This window comes from Sorex fumeus, unplaced genomic scaffold (assembly GCF_029834395.1).
Source record: "Sorex fumeus unplaced genomic scaffold, SorFum_2.1 ptg000039l, whole genome shotgun sequence".
Classification (NCBI taxonomy): domain Eukaryota; kingdom Metazoa; phylum Chordata; class Mammalia; order Eulipotyphla; family Soricidae; genus Sorex; species Sorex fumeus.
In genome coordinates, this window is record NW_026606096.1 from 26,465,463 (window position 1) to 26,486,902 (window position 21,440).

General features: G+C 44.5%; 1 protein-coding gene across 4 annotated transcripts in view; it reads left to right on the top strand.

The window, feature by feature from the left end:
• RNF175 (ring finger protein 175) overlaps nucleotides 1–15,975 on the top strand; it is a 40,805-nt gene extending 24,830 nt beyond the window's left edge. For 2 of the 4 annotated variants that reach the window (XM_056119155.1, XM_056119158.1), the window contains 4 exons: nucleotides 3,087–3,207; nucleotides 6,857–6,990; nucleotides 13,332–13,433; nucleotides 15,600–15,975. In XM_056119155.1, coding sequence (XP_055975130.1) covers nucleotides 3,087–3,207; nucleotides 6,857–6,990; nucleotides 13,332–13,433; nucleotides 15,600–15,720 — 478 coding nt within the window. In that variant the 3' untranslated portion in view covers nucleotides 15,721–15,975. Of the gene's footprint in view, nucleotides 1–3,083; nucleotides 3,208–6,856; nucleotides 6,991–13,331; nucleotides 13,434–15,599 lie in introns of all 4 variants that reach the window. The other 2 variants (XM_056119157.1, XM_056119156.1) reach the window with 2 other exon arrangements.
• Nucleotides 15,976–21,440: the final 5,465 nt, after the last annotated feature.

Genomic DNA, 21,440 nt, shown 5'->3' on the forward strand with positions numbered 1-21,440 from the left:
TCTGTCTCTATCTCTTTCTTTCTCTCTCACTCTCCCTTTCTTTTTCTCTCTCTCTCATTTCTCATTTTAGGCATTACTGTTTGCAATACAGGTACTGACAGGCTATCATGTATACCGTTCACCTACTTTCAGCACTTAGTTCTTGTCCAGAGTGATTGTTTCCAACTAATATTTCTTTCGTATATATTTTCCTCAAGTCCCCTGGAGACTTCACTCCAGGAGCCGCTGGCTCAGGTGACTGTTGGGAGCTTAGTATTGTAAACAGGAGGCGGAATATGTGCTGAATTTCAAAGGCTCTGTGCAAAGTAAATGCCATGTTGTGTGTATAGAAATGATAGTATTGAGGATGTCTTGATGAAATTATTTTACCCTTCTGTAATTTTTCCCTAATATTCTTGGCAGGGAGATAGTGCAGTAGTCCATGCCTTGCTGTGCCAGGCTCTGAGTTTCATCTTTGTGCTATCTCTCCAACCCTAGATCCACTTTTTTTTTTTAGGTTTTTAGGTCACACCTGGCAATGCTTAGGGGTTACTCTTCGCTCTGTACTCAGGAATCACTCCTGGAGAGCTTAGGGGACCACATGGGATGTCGGGGATCGAATCCAGATGGGCCTCATGCAAAGCAAGCACCCGACTTGCCGTACTATCACTCTGGCCCCTAAATCCACTTCTAAAGACATTTCTTCCTTGGGGCTAGAGAAATAGTACAGGGATTAAGCACATACTCTGCACACAGCAGACTCTGGTCCCCAGCACAGGGTCCTCCAAGCACTGCCAGGTCACCTCTGGAGCCTCCCAGCACTGCTTGCGGGGAGGGGATCTCCAAAACAAGAGATATTTTCCCTAAAGAGTCCTAGAGGGGGCTGGAGCAATAGCACAGTGGGTAGAGTGTTTGCCTTGCACATGGCCGACCTGGCTTCGATTTCCAGCATTTCATATGGTCCCCTGAGCATCACCAGGAGTAATTCCTGAGTGCAGAGCCAGGAGTAATCCCTGTGCATCGCCAGGTGTGACCCCCCCCCCAAAAAAAAAGCAAAAAAAGAGTCCTAGAGTGTTTGATAAAATCTAACCTTGGGAGGAGGGCAGGGCAGCATCTGCCTGGTGGCCGAGGAGCTTGGTCCCTGCTTTTAGTTTGTGCCAATGGCCATTCTAAACAAATCCTTTTTATCTAGGTGTCCATATTTGTCAAATGTAAAGCAGGGTGGATCAACCTATTTCAAATATTTGTCCATTGAGATTGATTCCTTGAGGGCTGCCTATAAGCCTGAGCTGGAGAGCAAGGATTCTTCTTCTTCTTTTTTTTTTATTTCTAATACTTTCCTATTATGTACTTTTTTAAAAAAATGTTTATTAGTGAAACACCATGAGGTACAGTTGTAGACTTACAAATTTTTGTGCTTGGGTTTCAGTTATACAATGTACAATGATCGAGTACCCATCCCTCCACCAGTGCTCATTCTCCACCACCACTAATCCCAGTTTCTCTCCCATCCCCCATCCCCCATCCTGCCCTGCCTCTGTGGCAGGACATTCCCTTTTGTTCTCTCTCTCCTTTTGGGTGCTGTGGTTTGCAAAAGAGGCATTGAGTGGCAATCATGTTTGGTCTATAGTCTACTTTCAGCATGCTTCTCCCATCCTGGGAGGATCCTCCCAACACCCTTTATTTGGTGCTCCCTTCTCTATCTGAGCTGCCTTTACCCCTAGCATGTGCGGCTGGTCTCCAAGCCATGGAGTAAAGGATTCTTGACCCCAGTACAAGGACAGAATGTTCCTGGAGCTCATCACCCAGAAATACACACCCTGGCAGACCCCAGCCCACATCCAGCAGATTCCACTGACACCCAGCAGATTCCACTTCCTTTAATTTTTTTTTAATATTTTTATTTTATAAAGAAGTTCACAATATTTGATTACATTTAATACTCAAACACCAACCCCACCACCATGACACCTTCCTACCACCATATTTCGGATGTTTCCATCCCAAACCCCAATCCCTGCTCCAAAGGGGAACAAAAATAGTATATTTTGTATGGTTTGTTATGAAAAAAATGCTGAAAATGCTACAAAAAAGTATCATTAGAGGACAGAGTGTGAAGATTGTTGTATTTTCACCCAGGGGCCATTAAGCCCTACTATAAGAGATCACTAACATGTTAAAGTTTGAACCTTGTTTGCTTTTATAATATATATGTATATATATATATATATATATATATAATCTGTAAAAAAATTTCCCCCTAAAAATTGGTTGCCTCCCATTTTGAATCCCATCAAATGTGATGTGGTACTCTTGGAGTATGGGTAGGGTATGTCATATGAAGTGTCCACTTCAGGGATTTGCTCACCACCTCCAGGTGACTTTTGCCTTTATTTCCAGCTGAAATTCCTCTTTCTCTCCACCCAAGAGGCTCTTGATCCCCCATGGAGAGCCCCACCCTGCTTTCCCCCAAACCCCAGGTTCAAGAGCTTCTAAAACATTGTTTGGAAACACTTCAGGGAGATTTATTTTTTTATTAAAAAATAATTTTTATTATTAGTGAGACATCATGAGGTACAGTTGTAGACTTACAAATTTTTGTGCTTGGGTTTCAATTATACAATGATCAAATACCCAGCCCTCCACCAGTTTCGAGCTTTTTGTGCGTTTCTCTGTGCACTGACGCTTGAGAACTTGGTCTAAGTGAAGCTACTTTTGAGTCCTAAAAAGTGTTTCAAGACCCTCAAGATTGACTTTTGGGGGCTGGGGAGGTAGTCTGGAGGGTCACGCCCTCTGGGCTTAGTCCCTGGTACCACAAATGATCCCCGAGGACAGGCAAGAGTGATCCTTGAGCATGGAGCTAAGACCAAGTCCTAAACACAGCCGTGACCCCAAACCCTAAATAATAATATCATAAAGACTTTGTCCACTGAGCACTGTGGCCAAATGGGAATTTAGAGAATTTTTCGTCCTTTCATATTCATATAAAAGCCAAGCAAATGGGGGGGATACCCCATAAGGTCTGTTAGGGACTGGGGCAGGACATGTCTTTCATGTTCTCCCTTTACTTCGGGAGTTCTGATTTCCTGACTCTCTTGTCCCAGCAGAATCCGGGCTCGAGATTCCATGGACTTCGGCATTGTGTCGTTGTTCTATGGCCTGTACTACGGAGTCATGGGGAGAGACTTTGCCGAGATCTGCTCGGATTACATGGCTTCCACCATAGGAGTAAGTGCTCTGTTGGGGGATCCCAGGGACCACCGAACACAGGAAGGAGTGTTCCCGTGTGGGCAAGAGGAAGTGTTTTTGATTTTTCCAGACCAGTTGTTCCCTGAATTCTCCTTATATCAAGAAATGCCTTTGTCACGGGGCAAGACTGATAATACAGGGGTTAGGCATATAAAACTGCCCAAATCCCCAGCATCCCACAGTCTCCCAGCATCGCCAGGTGCAGCCCTGGAGGCCCTAAGCACCCTCCCGGCTGGCCCAGGTCATGGCTGGCACCAAGGGGCCCTCACAGTGCAGTGTCCTCTGCGCCTCACATAGAACCGCTGGAAGATCAGTGGACAGGCCCAGGCCCACTGAGCACCACTTGGGAGGTCACATACACACACACACACACACACACACACACACACACACACACACCACTGTCTTTGCAGAGTTAGAACCGCAGATCTCACGTATGCTGGGATCTAAGGCCTGGACCAAAGAAAACCTGCATCTGCCATTGGAAATCACAATCTAAGGGACTCAAGGCAAGACACAGTTAGAGGGGCAGACCGGATGTCGAAGTCAGCCTCCAGGAACCTGAAATCCCAACTACATCTGCATCTGCCGGGCCTCAGATTTTGATGCTTCCACGTTTACATCAGCCACACACACCAGCCTCCCTCCCTGCTCCCTAGCCCCAAGCCTACCAGCCCTATCCGGAGTCCTCCCCACCACCCAGGACCCCACTCCTGGTCTCCTAGGGCCATGGAGAGCAGTGGAGCCCAGGCTAGGAGATGCCTTGGCTGAGTTAGGACCTGGGTACCATCCCTGGTACTGCAAACAAAGCAAAGACAAAGTAAGAAAAATGCATTTTCTACTTCCACAAAATGGTTGGGAATGAAGGCATCTTAAAGCTTAAAGCTAATATATATGCTCATTATTTAGAAGTTTTCATAACAGCATATTTTGATTGCCAGCACTTAAGGGATTCTACGAACTTCAGTAATAACAAACGCCATTTATCTCTGCTGAGTCTCTGTCTACAGCAAGCAGAATTGATGTGTGATGCTGCAGTCAACACTTCAGCTCCAGGGATTGGATCAAAAAAAGATCAGTTGTTGGTATAAACCTCCAACGACTAAGAAGATATCAAATGTTTCCTTGTCGCTCTCCACACGCAGGGCCACCGGGCTGACTGAGGGGCCAATAATGGCAGCTCTCCTCACACAAGCAGCCTCAGAGGTGGGGTGAGTACACAGAGGCGCAAGAAAGACACACAACTCCAGGAACGCTTCGGAGAGACAGCTCATTTATTGCAAGCGGGGTCAACCTTATATTCTGCAAGGGGCAAGAAGCAAACACTGTAGGGGGATTTCCAGAAAATTCTTGCACAAAGTTAATGCCTGCAGAGTGAAAGCAAGGTAGGATAGGATGCTGATTCTTTTTGACTGGGGCCCTGTTCATTCAACTGTCCACTGGCATTGTTTCACTGAGCACACATTTACCAGAGGGGAGGGGAACTGTTGCTGGGAAGGGACTGCCTACTGTTCAGTTTCTCAATCCTCACCCCTAACTACCCCCCAGCTACGCCCCACAACATGTCCCACACTTCTTAATGTGTTCTCTTCTCCACGGAAGCCCATGGTAGAGATTGCATCTGCCCAAAGAACCAAGTCTCAAAGCATCAACTTTCTGGAGACTTCTTTACCTCCCATCCTTCATCTTCTTGTCATCCTGTCATTTCTATTCCAACAACCACAGACATAAATCCACTGCCTCAAGCCATGGGCAGAGCTCCCTGGGACACAGGAACGAAGAGGAGCATATGTGTGCGTTTGAGGTCACGCTCTCGAAGGAGGAGAGGAAGAGCTCTCTGTGTCGCGCTCCTGGGCCCAGCCCACACTCTCGGAGCCAGACTCTGGGCGTGGAGCCAGCACCTCTGCTTTACTTTGCAAACTCCCTAAGAAAAAAGAATGGTTTATGAACCCGGCATGCGAACACATGGATGGATCCCACATACATATTACCAAGTGAAAGAAGCTAGTGTGAGAAGGCTGAGTACTGCGTGGCTCCGTTCATATGATATTCTGGAAAAGACGCAACTATGGAGATGCCAGGCAGCTTCCTGTTTGCCAGAGGTGTAGGGAGAGGTTAGCACAGGGCTCGGTTTAGGGTGGTGAAATGGTTCTGTAGGATGGCAGATAAAAGACACTAAGAATCTGTCAAAACCAATAGGGCTGTATAGCAGAAAGGATGAAACTTCATGTATGTTAATGTAAAAAAAAATTGAGGGACCAGAATGATATACAGTGAGTAGGGCACTTACCTTGCATGCAGTTGACCTGAGTTGGATCCCTGACACCCCATATGATCCCCTGAGTCCACTAGGAATGATTCCTGAGCATAGAGCCAGGAGTAAGCCCTGAGCACTGCAGCGTGTAAACCAGACCCCATTCCCATTTTTTTTTTTTAGCGCATCAGGGAATTTTAGGAGAGACTGTAGACTGTGGTGAAAGACTAATTGTATTACACAGATGTGATTTCACCATGCTGGAGGGGTTGGGAGGCGGGGAAGGCAGGTGTATGTAGACCTGACTAACTCTGAAATGAGTAGAGATTTTTTTGGTTTTGTGTAGGGGGTAGGCAGGTCACCCAATGCACTGAGCTCATGCTTCACATGTGGGACGCTCAGGTTCATGTCCCAGCACTGCATGGTCCTTTGGTACTGAAGGAGCAATCTCGAGCACAGAGCCAGGAATCACTCTTGAGCAGTAGCTGGTGTCACATTAATAAGGGTTGGAGAGATAGGGCAGGGATTAAGGCACTTGCCTTGCATGTGTCTGAGCCTAACTTGATTCCCTGCTCTGCATATGGTCCCCCAAGGACCTCTAGGAATGACCCCTGAGCACAGCCTGATGTGGCTCCCAAACCCCAAAATAAATAAAATAACAAATAAATTTTATAAAATACATTGATGCCTGGGTTTTCTTTAGATCAGAGTCTCCTGGAGAATAAAAGGAAGGGCCAGACTAGTAGCTCAGAAAGCTTTTGTGGGGCTAGAGTGGTAAAACAGGGAATAGTACATTTTCCTTGCACACCGCCTTCCCAGGTTCAATGCCCAGCATATCCCATCTGGTTCCCTGAACACCACCAAGAATGATTCCTGAGCACAGAGCCAGGAGTAATCCCTGAGCACCATCAGGTGTGACACAAAAGTAAAATAAAAAAGTGAAAAAGAGGAAGAGGAGGAGAAGGAGGAGGGAGAGGAGGAGGGGGGAGGAAAAGAAGAGGAAGAAGAGGAAGGAAAGGAAGAAGAGGAAGGAAAAGAAGAGGAAGGTAAGGAAGAAGAGGAAGAAGGAGGAGGAGGAAGGAAGAAGAAAGAAGAAAAGAAAGTTTCCTGTGTGAATGAACTACAGCCCTGCATAAAAACGCTTCCCAGTAGGATCCCACACAGCAGAGAGTGAACTGCAAGTTATGATTTGGGATGTGCCTTGGAGCCAATGCGGGTCTGGCCTCCTGAGCGCCCCTGTTGCATCATTCCTTAGAGGGAAGGAGTTTCAAGTTCTATCTAACCCAGCCACCTGCCCCAAAGCCCGCTGTAAGTCCCACTTCCTGGAATGACATGACTCTCTTTTCCCTCTGTATCCTGTGCCTCTCCCAACAGTTCTACAGTGTCAGTGGGATTCCCACCAGGAGCCTGTCAGACAATATCTGTGCCGTCTGCGGGCAGGAGATCATCGTGGAGCTGGAGGAAGAGGGGCTCATTGAGAATACCTACCAGCTCTCCTGCAACCACGTGTATCCTTTGCACCAGAAACCACTGGGGCTTTATCAAGTCACTGGGGAGGAGCAATCTTTAAATAATCCATGTTGGACTCAGGAAATGGCAAATCAGGGGAAGACTGGCTCAGAACCTGATTCCTTTCTGCCCCCTCTTCTCTCTGTCTCTGCTGATTTCGCTCCATCTCCACACCCCAGGCCGTTCCTCTTGCTATCTTTCTCTGAGACTTCCTTATCATCCTTTCTCAATAGGAACTTCTAATTAAATTGAGCTTCCTTCTCCTCCAAAGAGTCCCTTAATATGGGGAGTGGGGTGGAGAGGAGTGGGAAATTGAGGGTTGGAGAGATAGTACAGGGATTTAAGCATTTGTCTTGCACGAGATGACTTTGGTACCCTGAGCATCTCCAGGAGTGATCCCTGAGCACAGACTGATGTGTCCCAGCTCCTCCCTTTAAAAGGAATTGAGGGCTGGAGAATTATTATAGGGGTTAAACCACTTACCTTGCACACAGCTGACCTCAAACACAAACTCTACATATGGCCCCCAGGCACTTGTTAGGAGTGATTCATGAGCACAGAGCAAGGATTAAGTCCTGTGCACAACTAGATGTGGCCCAAACTTCCACCGTCACCCCCAAAATAGGAATCTTGGAGTGGGGAGATAGTTCTAAGAGCTGGAGCACAGCACGTGGGGGATATTTCTGATTTTGTTTTGTTGTTGTTTGGTGCCACATCTGGCAGTGCTCAGGGCTTACTCCTGGCCCTGCACTCAGAAATCACTCCTGGCAGTGCACAGGGGACCATATGGTGTGCCAGCAATTGAACCAAAATCAGTTGCATGCTGGAGCATGCATTTTTTTATTTAAATTTTATTTTATTTTTATAATTTCACTATTTGTGTGCACTGTAGCACTGCCCTCCTGTTCATCATTTTGATGAGCTCGAGTGGGTCTAGTAGTGTCTCCATTGTGCGACTTATTGTTACTGTGTTTGGCATATCGAATACGCCACAGGTAGCTTGCCAGGCTTTGCCATGCGGGTAAGATACTCTCAGTAGCTTGCTGGGCTCTCTGAGAGGGGCAGAGAAATCAAACTTGGGTCGGCCAGGTCGGTCACATGCAAGGCAAACTCCCTGCTGCTGTGCTATTGCTCCAGCCAAAGTTGTTCACAATGGGCTGGAGTGATAGCACAACAAGTAGGGTGTTTGCCTTGCACGCGGACGACCCAGGTTTGATTCCTCCATCCCTCTTGGAGACCCCGGCAAGCTACCAAGAGTATCCTGCCCACACAGCAGAGCCTGGCAAGCTCCCCGTGGCATACTTGATATGCCAAAAACAGTAACAACAAGTCTCACAATGGAGACATTTGGAGACATACTGGTGCCCGCTCAAGCAAATCGATGAACAATGGGATGACAGTGCTACAGACAGTGTTCACAATAATTTATTACATTCAATATTCCAACAACAATCCCACCACCATTACACATTCCCATCACTATTATTTCAAATTTTCCCACCACCACCCAAGCCTGCCCCAAAAGCCAGGTCCTAAAGAGTTTATTTTGTTTTGCTTGTTGTGACTAATCTGCTAAAAATGATCCCAAAAGTTTTCCTTAGAGGAAAGTGTGTGAAGATTGTTATATCTTACTCTGAAGCCATTAAGCCCTTGTATAAGAGATTACTAACATATTGTTATGGTTGAGACTTGCGAGGTATATATATTATATCATATATATATGTATATTATCAAGATTGGTTGCCTTCAACAGTGGCGTAGAGTTATGAGAAGTCATATGGCTGTGAATGTGGCCACATGCTCCAGGAATTCTAAAATTTTAAATAGGGTGATACAGCTGGAGTTAAATTTTTAAGTGGATGGTGATTTGGGGTCCAGAGGCATCTCTGCAGCTTGTTTCTCTCCCTGAGATTTATTTGTGAGTTTCTGGATCATGGCCTTTAATGAGTTTATATGGCACCAGAGGCAGTTCATGGGTGTGGCTGATAGGTTTCTGGAAGAACAGGGAGATGGAAGGAGGTTGCTCATCTCCAACTCCATGAAGGCCTGGAGATTTCAATCACAAAACCTGCATGTCTGATTGTTTCAGCAGATTCATTGTCATGCATGAGGCTTGTTCCAAGTCTGTGGAAATCAACCATGAGGATGACAGCGATTGGTTTCTGGAGGTTTTTGGCTGCCAAGGCTTTTTTTGGATGGTTGGTGAGCTCACTGTCCCTTTCCAGGATGGAGCATGCATTTTACATTTTAGGATCCCTGAATTTGATTCCCACCACTGTGCGGTCCTCTGACCACAGTCAGCACTCAAGCACTGAGCAGCTAGTAGTTCCTGAGCATCCATGTATATATGCATATGATCTACTCTCTCTCTCTCTCTCTCTCTCTCTCACACACACACACACATACACACAAAACTTTTATACCACTACCACTTGAACAGGGAGGTTGTAGGCAGGGGGCTGCCTAGAGGAAGCTGGTCATTAGTGAGCAGACAGTAAGAAGCATGAAAAGAAAAGATTCAAGGGTGAAAATGGTGATGTTTCCAATTCAATCAGCTAATCAGTGGCTGAATAAATAGCAGTACTCCTACAAAAAAAAATAGTGATGTTTCCAATTCAGGGAGGATCTGGGCTCTCAGATGGCACCCTGTGTTTGACTTTCCTGGGACTAAGGAGAACAAAACATGCTTGACCTATAAGTAATTCTAGGAATTCCCTCATATCAGTATGGAAGTGAGGAGAATCAACTTTCTGATTTGGGTTTGCAAAGAAGAGGAGGCCCCTTAGATAGCAGGACCCCTTCGATGACAAAAATAGAGATTAAAACTACAAAAGTGGAGATCAAAACTTGAACTAGACAGATACTTCATAAACCAGCTTCCCACCTGTGGGTTCTGACCCCAAATGACCATCTACTTAGTGTGGGGTTTAGGTGTAAGGGACCAGGCAAGCACAGACCTGGAAACCAGAAATCCCCCATCAAACCCAGAAACCTTTAAAATATATTGACACTGGTGTGCACCACCAGTGGCTCACACTTAAATGTGGCTTAACACAAATTGCAGAGCCAGCATCAATGCTCCAACGTATTAACGTACTCCTCCATCAGTGCAAAGTTGCTGGGATCAAGAGTCATGAGAGAAGCAAGCTGTGCTCCCTGTTAACACAAAACTCAGGCACCCAAGTTGTGCTTGAGTTGGCCAATCATCTGTATTCTAAGTCCAAAAAAGTCACCATACACCTATACAATAAAATATCAATTTTATAATATTGCTGTATGTCCAATTGGTTCAAAGATGTGGACTTGTCAAGGGGTTAAGCCATCTACCTGCCTTTCGCCAGCCAACTCCATTAGTAATACCCTTGATATGCAGGGGCGATGACTCAATTCTGTTTAACCTGGATAGCGGCCCTTTATGCAATCTGGATGGTGAAAGATTGGACCAAATGTGTCTGAAATGTAATAAGAGCATTTACTTCAGCATTTAAACCTTAATACTTTAAAGAAAGAAACCCAAAGATATCCCACGTGGAATTCTACAGTGGTTTTATAATACCATTCCCCAGATCTATCATTCTTAGTGGAAATTTTCCATGTCTGGCCCTAGTTTTTGATATGATTTACTTCTCAAAGGTTGGAACAGAGCCCGTTCTGCCATTTATAAGTGGAAATATTTTCTCTCTAAGCCCTTTGGAGTTGCTAGACGTGAGTGTCTATGTAATCCAAAATGTAGTCGCCTTTCAATTTGCTTTGAGGGAGTATTATGAATGGCTCCTTTTAGTACGAGTCATGGGTAAGTATAAGTCATATTAACCAGGGGAGGGTTGATCTGAATATGGCTCTGCAACCCTACCTGGGTGGCAGCTTTTCAACTTTGACATTTTGAAGATGACAGGGAAAATTAAAGAAATGTAATGTTATTGACCCTGAAGTCTAGACCAACCTAGAAGATAGGACTCTCAGCCAATCCTTTTGAATGAAGGAAGATAAGGAAGGATGATAAGGAAGAATCTCTCTTAGAATTGGGTATGTCTTGTTAACTCAAGCTTATCACAAAAGAACTCCCATTCCAAGAATATAAAATTATTATTTTTATTATATTTTTATAATGGCAGAGCCTGGCAAGCTACCCGTGATGTATTCGATATGCCAAACACAGTAACAAATCTCACGATGGAGATGTTACTGGGCCCGCTTGAGAAAATCGATGAAGAACGGGAGGACCATGACCGTGATATTTTTATAATATTTATATATAATTATTGTAAAAAATTATAATTCTTATATAATATATTTTAGTCTCCAATGAGTGGAGACTCCTAGTTGCACAGAGATCTGATAATGAGGAATCGTATGGGGGTGCCTGATCTTTTCCGCACCTTCATGATACCGCACCGTTGGAGAGGGGAGCTGCACATGCCTGCTGTTCACCGGTGTACAAACATTGAGATCTTATCCCAAAAATCATTTGCAATCATGAGCATAGAAGTAAATAAAGTGATAAGCTAGAACTCATTAGAGTTAATAATTTCCCTCTAGATCTACAAAGTTGTGCTTCTGGGGAAATTTATTTGCAAAGTAATCAGTTTTGAGTTGTTCCCTCAAATATTTGTCCAATGAAAAGGCACTTAGAGACCACATAGGGTGCAGAAACCATGATAAATGAGTGAGATATCCCAGTGAAGTAGCTTATGGCCCAGGAGTGACACAGAGCTGAGCAGAAAAGCATGTCTCTGTGTGATGTGTGCTAAGAAGAGCAGGGAACTGGTGCTTTTAATAAACACAGGGTTTATGGCAACCTTGGGGACAAAGAATCAACTTTTTTGACTGGGGAATGATTTTTAAATGCCTAGATTTTCAGCAGTTTATTAGCCCTATGTTCTATCTAAAATAACTGGTTTGGGTGAGAGAGGTAACTCGACAGGTTAAGCACATTCAGAGTATGCTTGGCATACAGGGAACCCACGTTTGATCTGATGTCCTCAGGACCAGATAGTCTCCTGATCAGTGCCAGGAGTGACCCCCAAGTACTACCAGGTGTGGCCCAAAACAAAATAATTAAAATATTTTTTAAAAGCTGCTTCTCTAGGCCAGAGAAAGAATACTACATGCAAGGTGCTTGCATTGCATGTGGCTAACCTGGTTCAATCCTCAACACCCCATGCTGTCCCCTAATCACTGGCAGGAGTGATATCTGAGCCCAGAGCCAGGGGTAAGGTTGAGCACTGCTAGGTGTACCCCCCCCCAAAAAATCCAAGGGGCCAGAAAGATAGTACAGCAGGTAGGGTGCTTCCCTTTGGGGTACCAGGGATTGGCAGCTCAACCCCATATGACCCCTCCCCCCCAAGCACCTCCAGGAGTGATTCCTGAGTGCAGAGCCAGGATTAACCCTGAGCACCACTGGCTGTGGCTCCAAAACCAAAAACTAATACAACAACCACAAAATTCTTCTCCTTAGTATCACTATCACCCCGTTGTTCTTCAATTCGCTCTAGCGGGCCCAGTAACCGTCTCCATTCGTCCCTGTCATGTACAAGTGTAGCCCGATGACATATTGGGGGCTCCTTCAGGGTCAGGGGAATGAGGACCATTCATTGTTACTGATCTCCTTAGCAATTTTTTTTAAAGAGAAAAAAAAAACTTAGGAAGCTAATAGATACACTTGTATGTTTATGATCACAAATAACTTAAGCTTATTTAAGCACAAATCTGATTAGGAAGTTGATAAGCAATGTACAAGAAGTAGAGTTGGCATGTGGTCTGATGCAACCAGGAGTGATGCACCAGGAGCTAGGTGAGAAAAATGATTGACTTATGTAGAAAAACACTTTCACATCCTTGATCTATTTAATTCCTTTGAGGCAGCGGGGTAGGGGTGGGGGAGACCCATACACAGTGGTGCTCAGAGGCTACTCCAGGCTTTGCTCAATGGCTACTCCAGGTAACTGCCACAGAATCATATTTAATTCTAGCTATTGAACAGGATAGTCCACCTGCACAGCAAATGCCTTAACTTCTATGTCATCTCTCTAGCCCAGTCTGGTTTAATTCATATGAGAGTCGAGTGAGACCAGGAGAAAAATGTAAGACCAAGTTGCTTAATAAATTCCTTAGTATGGTTTAATTCATATGAGAGTCGAGTGAGACCAGGAGAAAAATGTAAGACCAAGTTGCTTAATAAATTCCTTAGTTAAGTTTCTCTGTGTACAAGCTCACTGTCCTGGGGGTTCCGTTCCCACCCTCCACTTCAATCTCCTGCACTTGCAGTCATTTCCTTCAATCATCATGATGCAGATGTTGCCCTTTAAGTTCTAGAAACTTCCCTAACAAGATGCTTCAGCTTTCATGAATTCTGCATCCGAGGATGGTGTATTGTGGGTAAAAAGCAGACTTGTCCTTACTGCAAAGAGAAGGTTGATTTGAAGAGGATGATCAGTAACCCGTATCCTTTTTTCTTAAAGTGGTAGTATTTTATCTTATGACTTTTGGTGAGACATTTTCCAACCTCATTTATATGATCTTTTGTCAAAGCAGAAAACATTTTACCTAGCCACCTATTTTAAAACAATTTACTGGGTTTTTTTTTCACCCTGTGCCTATGTACTACAATTCTGGTTAAGAAATTGGATGCCAAAATAGAAACATTCCAATTTTTATGTTCTATATATTCCACTTTAAGAACATTCAAGGGAATGCTCTTGAAAATTGTGAAAGATGGGAAATGCATGAGACAATGATGATAATAGTTAGATAATACATAGATAAGATTCGTGGTGTTTGAGTGGATGAATAATTTGGAATAGAATGTTTTAAAGCCCCAAATGTGGAGTAGTAATTTAAGTATGTTCCAGATATTGTTTGTACCAAAAAATAGGTAGATTCCCCCCCCCCCCACTCAATTTTGACTTTTTAAAAATTCCATGTCATGTCTCATCTTCTCTTAGGCTAATCTCACTTGGTCAGCTTATAGCAGCAACTTGGATTTGGGGGGAGGTTTGCTTTTGGGTCACACCCTGTGGTGCTCAGGGACCACTCCTGCTGGGCTCAGGGATGAAATGGGATGACAGGGATTGAACCCTGGTTGGCCACGTGCAAGGCAAGTGCCCTACCCGCTGTAATATGGCTCCAGCCCCATCAACCTGGATTTTTAGAGATGCTAAGGAATCTTTAGTAGGTAAGCCAAAATATCAATCATGTCTCAAACGTAGTTGCCCCATCTTGAGATGATTACTAAGACTTCACCCTCCTGCCCCCAGCCCTGCTGTCTCTTTCCAGGAGTCAGTGGGATGGAAACATCTCCGCTAAAGAAGCACAATGAGGGGCTGGAGCAATAGCACAGCAGGTAGGGCATTTGCCTTACATGCAGCGGACCTAGGTTTGATTCCCAGCATCCCATATGGTCCCCCGAACACCGCCAGGAGTAATTCCTGAGTGCATGAACCAGAGTGCATCGCTGGGTGTGACCCAAAAAGCAATAAATAAATAAATAAATAAAAAAGCACAATGAGGAGATTGATTTCCACCGACCAAGGGTCTCCACAGTTTTGGAAGGGAGGGTCTTCTAAGCAGATCAAGGAGCTGCCTGTGCTGTGGGGAGCACATCCCTTGTTCGTGCTCTCCCTGTTCCTCAGCAAATCAAAAGGCATAGCTTTTCACAATGGTCATGGGGAGCACCGAGCTCACCTCTGGGGCTGCAAGCTAAGGACAGGCTTCCAAGCAGAGCCACGGTGGAGGCTATTATTGTTATTATGGTTTTTTTTTTTATTTTTTTGCTTTTTGGGTCACATCCAGCAATGCTCAGAAGTTACTCCTGGCTCTGCACTCAGGAATTACTCCTGGCGGTGCTTGGGGGGACCATATGGGATGCTGGGAATCGAACCCAGGTCAGCCTCGTGCAAAACAAACGCCCTACTCGCTGTACTATTGCTCTGGCCTGCCTTTAGGTATTGGAGCCTGGGTTTTCCAATACACTCATTCCCCTCTTCTTTTTCATTCTTTTGTTCATATGTGGCCCTTGCTGTTGTTTTTCCTTTCTTCTTTTTGGGGGACCAGATCTGGCAATGCTCAGGGGTTTCTCCTGAGCATTCCTGGCATTACCCAGGGGACCCTAAGGGATGCCAGGGATTCAAACTTCGTAGGCCATAAGTAAGGCAAATGCCCCACCTGCTGTACTATCACTGTGACCCTTGTGCTTTTCTTTCTCTTTGGGGACTATATTATAAACTTTTGACTTATGTTTGCAGACTTAGATATGGTAGAAAGAATAAGGATAACCAAATGTTTCAAATGTCTTTTAAAGAGCTTTTAAGTGAGTATTTATTGACCAAAAATACCCCCAAAAGCCAGAGAGCTAGTACAGGGGGTTAGATTCTTGCTAGAATGTACTGATCTAGGTTTGATCCTTGTGAACACATATGGTCCCCTGAGCACTGCCAGAAGTTATTCCCAAGTGCAGAGCCAGGATTAAGCCCTGAGCACCACCAGGTGTGGTCCAAAAACCAAAAGAAAGGAAGTACACACTCATTACATTGGTTATATTTGCAAATGATATTTATGAATATTTCTGCTACTTGGCTCATATCAAGTAACCTCCTTAACTGAGATTTAGCTGGGAGCACACACATATTTTATATGGACAAATCCTGGATTGGCTTCGTTATTTGGTGGCCTGGCAACCGGTGGTGATCGGGGTAGTTCAAGGCATTAACTATTCACTGGGGCTGGAATAGAGCCCCCAGAAGCAATACATTGCATGTTGCAATTTTTAGAAAATCCTTGTCCCTGGATTTAATATTGATGTTCTTTTCAAAAGCTGAGACATGATCCCAAGAGTGTGGAGAGCCAAATAAAATTTGGTGTTCCACAGAAGGTAATTTGTCCATGTGGAAAGAATTTAAAGAGTAGCCGAACAATGGAATAAACAATAAAGGATTCTTGGCATTCCCCCACCCACACTACAGTCGTTTTCCAATCCATGCATAGGATACACTGCTTACACACCCCGCGGGGAGGTCCTGCCTCTACTTTAGCTGATAATGATCTCATCGGTCAATTGTTTCCCGGGGGCTACCAGGGATAGCTCGGTGGTCGAGTGCCAGCCTTGCAGGCACGAGGCTGAGGGTTGGATCCACATGCCAAGTGCAGCCCAGGCGGCATTGCTGGCACCCCCAGCGCCACAGCCAAGTGTTTTATCTCCAGCAAACAGCGGAAGTTACGTGTATCAGCACCACAACCGAAAGTGTGGGCTACCCTGGCCATCACAGCAACAACAAAGAGAAGGGAAGTGGGGGCTGGGGGGGAGAGGCTTAAGAGGTCTGCTAAGGACTTCTCAATGCAATCTTCAATGCTACCAATACCTTCTCATCCATGCGGCATGTTCCAAGCAGCAGGCAGGGCGTGAGGTCACGTATAGTTTTAGGCCATGGTCTTTCCGCGGTCAATGCTTGTCACTGCATGCCAGCTGAGGTATCAGAGAGTCTTCTGTATTGAGAAGATTGTACTCAGACCTCCAGGGCCTAGCCCACCCCATGGGCTCAACTTACCCTGCGTTCACCCCTTCCCATGGCTGCGCTTCAGGGAAGTCAAGACTCACTGTTCTAGGCCACTTTGCAAATACATACAAGCACACTCACACCCTCTGTTTTCTGCTTTTATTGTCTTCAAAGCATTTCTCCATTCCTGAACTCTAGTTCTAGATGTACTTGTTATTCTTCGTGATTCTTCTTCTGACCCTCCATGAAGGCAGGGAACTTTGCTCCTTGCTGTATCTCCCACACTTGGAGCAGTGCCCGGCAAGAGATCGCATCCGGTAAATATTTGCTGAAAGACTGAATTGGTCCAGCAGGAAGGAACCAAATTTGAAATTTGAGAAGACCCATCAGAGAGAGTAAAGCTAAAGATGAAATGTTGGCCTCTGCAAGTTAATTCCTTTTAAATGCTGGTCATTTGTAGAACAGCCACCGCTGCATAACACCAGACATCTGAATACTCTGCAGTCCTTGAAGACATTCCACTTGTATGAAGCAACTGGAAGCACCCCAGTTGTACAAATTGAATTTAATACAATTCAGATTCTATCCAACTAGGTGGAGCAAATTTTTCCCATCCGTAATCTTTCTTTTTGAAATTTCTCATTGCTCCATTACTTTGATTGGTTCCCATCCAACTTATTGGAAGGTTTAATCTTATAACTTTCTCCACTGAGCAAACAATTCAACAATTCAGTACTTATCATGTACTAGATCTGTACAAGGGTTAAGGAACTAAAAGAAGGTTCTTGAGATTAGAGTTTACTGAGCAATAAAAAACATCACAGTTAAAGTATTCCTGAAAAGAGAGTTTTCCTTCTGTAATAGCCCTTCAGTTAATCTCTTATATGTTTATCACTTATGGACAATTGCATAAGTGTGGATTTGATAACTCTTTACAACTATGGGCCAACTAATTTTAGGTACTTGCATGAAATTTTGAATGACTCTCAAGTTCAAAACTGTTAGATGACCTCAAGAAAAAAAATCTCAGAAAAATATTTTTAATTTTTTTTTCATTATTATTCACTGTATAAAGAAAATGCTACTTTATATAGTGAAAGTATTTAAAATTCTGATTTTAATTTTAGAAAGGACTATATAGCTATCTCTCTATATGTATATTCTATCCTATCTATGATTATCTAGAGAATATGTATAATGTTTTAATAATGATTGAGGAATTATACGTTACATGAATGGTAACATATTCCTAAGGTAAAGGGATAATAGCTGGTTCTTATTATATTTGCTTTCATCTCATCTCCCAATGGCTGGAGCGATAGCACAGCGGTAGGGCGTTCGCCTTACACGCAGCCAACATGGCCGACCCGAGTTCGATTCTTCCGCCCCTCTCGGAGAGCCCAGCAAGCTACCGAGAGTATTCGATATGCCAAACAGTAACAACAAAGTCTCCAATGGAGACGTTACTGGGCCCGCTCGAGCAAATCGATGATCAACGGGAGGGCCTTTACCTTTACCTTTACCTTTACCTCATCTCCCAAAATTCTACAGTGGATGGATCTGTTTAACATTTGTGAAGAGAAAAAGATTACTTTAACACCGTTACATTAATCCTACCAATTATCTATGGTGCTATTTTTACTGCTATTGAGCCTTGCACACAGGTAACTCAAGTTCGATCCCCAACACCACATGTGGTCCCCAGGAGTGATCCCTGAGCACAGAGCCAGGAGTAAGCTCTGAGGACTTCCATGTGTGTCTCCAAAACAAACAAATTCAAGCTGTAGATCAAGCCCATATTTAGACTAAGCTTTTGCTCTATGTAACAAAGAAGAGTCAAGCAAAAAGTTCATTCTTGTGTTTGATTTCCATGGCACCTGCTAGTGTCTTTCTCCTGAATTGTCATTTTGTTTGGTGGACTGCCTGCTCTTTCCTCCAAAACATTCTCCCAGGTATTCGTACAGAAAAGAACCATATTAATGAACTCAAGAGCTATAGCCTATTATGCTCTTAATGGATGTATTTATTTACTTTTAATGTAGGAGTACTACTGTTTATTCAGCCATTGATTTAGCTGATTGAATTGGGCATGAAGTCCACATTGCTTTTTAAAAAATGTTTTTTAATTGGATATCCATTTGTGAGATAGACATTGCAAATCTGTTCATAATTGAGTTTCAGTCACACAATAATCCAGAACCAATCCCTCCACCAGTGTACATTTCTCACCACCAATGTCCCCTGTTTCCCTACCATTATCCCCCACTCTCCACCCTCCACTCCCAGTCTTCCCCTATGGGAAGTACTTTCCTTCTTGCTCTCTCTCTCCTTTTCCTTTTGTGAATTAGGGTCTGCAACACCGGTGCCAAGAGGTCATGGTGTTTGTTCAGGGCATTTGGTGTTTTTATCGGGACAGTAAAGCTGGGGTAGCTTTTTAATTGGATGTCAGCTTTGGGGTGTGGATATGACTGCTGAGGCTTCTGGAAGTACAGAGAGGTGGGGAGGTAGCACATCCCGACCCCAAGTAAGCATGGAGATTTCAGTCACAAAACCCGCATACCAGAATTTGTAGCAGATAATGTTTTGGTGAGATCCGTCCTGAGACAGTATAGTCAGGCTGCGGGTATGGCAGTGATTTTGGATTGTGGAAGCAAGCGGCTGCTGGGAGCTCAGCTTGGGCAGGCACCAGACTGACTTTCCCCCTCTGATTTACCTCCTTCTGTTCAGTCATGTGCGAGTCTGAGATTAATTGCAGCTTTTGATCTCTTTCAAGATATATTTATGAGTCTCTGAAGCAAGGCAGGTAATAGAGCTTACATGGTGATCCTGGAGCTGGTTTGTGGAGGTGACTGCCAGTGCTTCCATGAGTATTGGGAAGTGAGGGAAGGTAGCCACCCCAACTAATGGATGTATTTATGTGGGCTATTTCCCTGAGTACTCTGTGGTCCTGAGCACAGTGGCACACAGCCCTGTTGGCCCCTTGTACCGCCAGGCCCAGGAAATATTTCATTACTGCTCCCAAATGTCCCCCAGAGCACCCTAGTTTTCTGGGTGTAGCCCTTATAAACATATCGCTCACTTACATCACTACCAGTTACCCATCGCAGAAAAAATATTCTTGTTTTTCTAAACCAGTGTATATCAGGAGATGAATTACTTCTTGGAAAACATTAATAATATTAACAATAGCTGACAATTGACTCTATACATCCCTGCCATGCCATGAAGACACCTAAAGTCCTTGTCTAGGTTCTCTTGCTCTCCTCACCCCTCAGAGGAAATGATAACCCAAGATATGTTCTCAGTGACCTACTGGCATTTCTGGGCACTGATAGTGACATTTTGTACCCTACTTTAAGGGCAGGAGAGCACTGAGAGGTGAAGTGTGTAGCCTGAGGAGACACAAAGCCAGGACCTTCTGTTCCCCGGATCCCAGGTAACTACATTAACCCAGTCGGGCTGAGGATGTTGCAGGGCCAGAGGCAGGATATGGGCCCCAGCTTCAGGAATCACGCCAAACCCATAAAGAACTCATGACATCTCGAATGTAAACATTAGCAATGGCAGTGGCCACAATCTTTAAAAAAATTATTGCACATCAAATTTTATTGGAGTCATTAGGGGTCATTTGTCTAAAAATGTACTTGGTTAAACATCAAGTTAAACATATGTACCATTTCAGAGGGAAAGGGGGAGGGGAGTCTTGCTTTAAAATTAGAAACAAGACTTTTATTTTTAACTGAAACAGTTTTATTTAGAGAAACAAGAGAGGTGTGACAGGAGTGAATGGGAGAAGAGAAAAAAAGGGGGGAAGGGTAGTGTTCAAGAGAGAGTATAGACTCCTCCAGATGGAAAAGCCCTCAAGTACAAATCTCAAGATGAGGGTGAGTCCACAAGGTGGCAAATGCCAGAATCAGAAACAAGACTTTTCAAAAAGGAAAAGTCAAGAGCTGCAGAAAAAAGACTAAAACATGGACTGTAAGCTTAAATGAACAACCCGAATTACACTTCATGGCAGGGGAAGGCTGAAGGGCGTTCAGGAAGTCAGAGGCATCATTCCACTGCGTCTAGCCTGAGATGCGGATGTACTCCACTTTCCTGCTTTCACAGGGAGACATCATTCACTCACTGCATTTCTGGGGCTCAGGACCTTCTCTCAAGTAACTCTAGCTCGAACAACCAATGTAATCCCAGAAATTCATTCCTGGTAGGCATGATAACATACCCTCATGTATGCTGGGATGTATAATGGGGCACAGAGCACTGTTTTCCTAGCAACATGTTTGGCAGAGTGATCAAAACATTTTGCCAGCTGTGCTGGAAAGCAGTGGTAGAGAAAAGGGACAGCTCGGTGGCACAGACAATGTCCTTGGTCAAAGCAGCGAGCCAACCACCAGCTCGGTTTGAAATCTTCTGTTGGTTTCTGCTCATTCCAAATTGCTACAGGGAAGCTCGGTTGCTATAAATAATTCAGCAATAATGGAAGTAAGGGCTGGATCAATAGCACAGCGAGTAAGGCCTTGCATGCAGCCAACCCAGGTTCGATTCCTCTGCCCCTCTCGGAGAGCCTGGCAAGCTGCAGAGAGTATCTTGCCCACACAGCAAAGCCTGGCAAGCTACTCATGACATATTCAGTATGCCAAAAAACAGTAACAAGTCTCACAATTTGTCGTGAGACGTTACTGGTGCCCACTCGAGCAAATCAATGAACAATAGGAGGACAGTGTTATAGTGCTACAATGGAAGTAAATTTTGATGATGATCCTACAGAATAGAGGATCCCAGCCCACCTCTAGCACTTTTTATAGAACAGAACTCTCCATACAACTGGAAAGATTAGTGGTTTAAGCAACTGAGTCCTACTCACTTGCTATGTCCGTGCAGCCTGATGGGTGATTGTGTCAAATGGGCCTTAGTGGCAATAAGTCCCAGGAGGACCAGTGTCAGGCTAACACTGG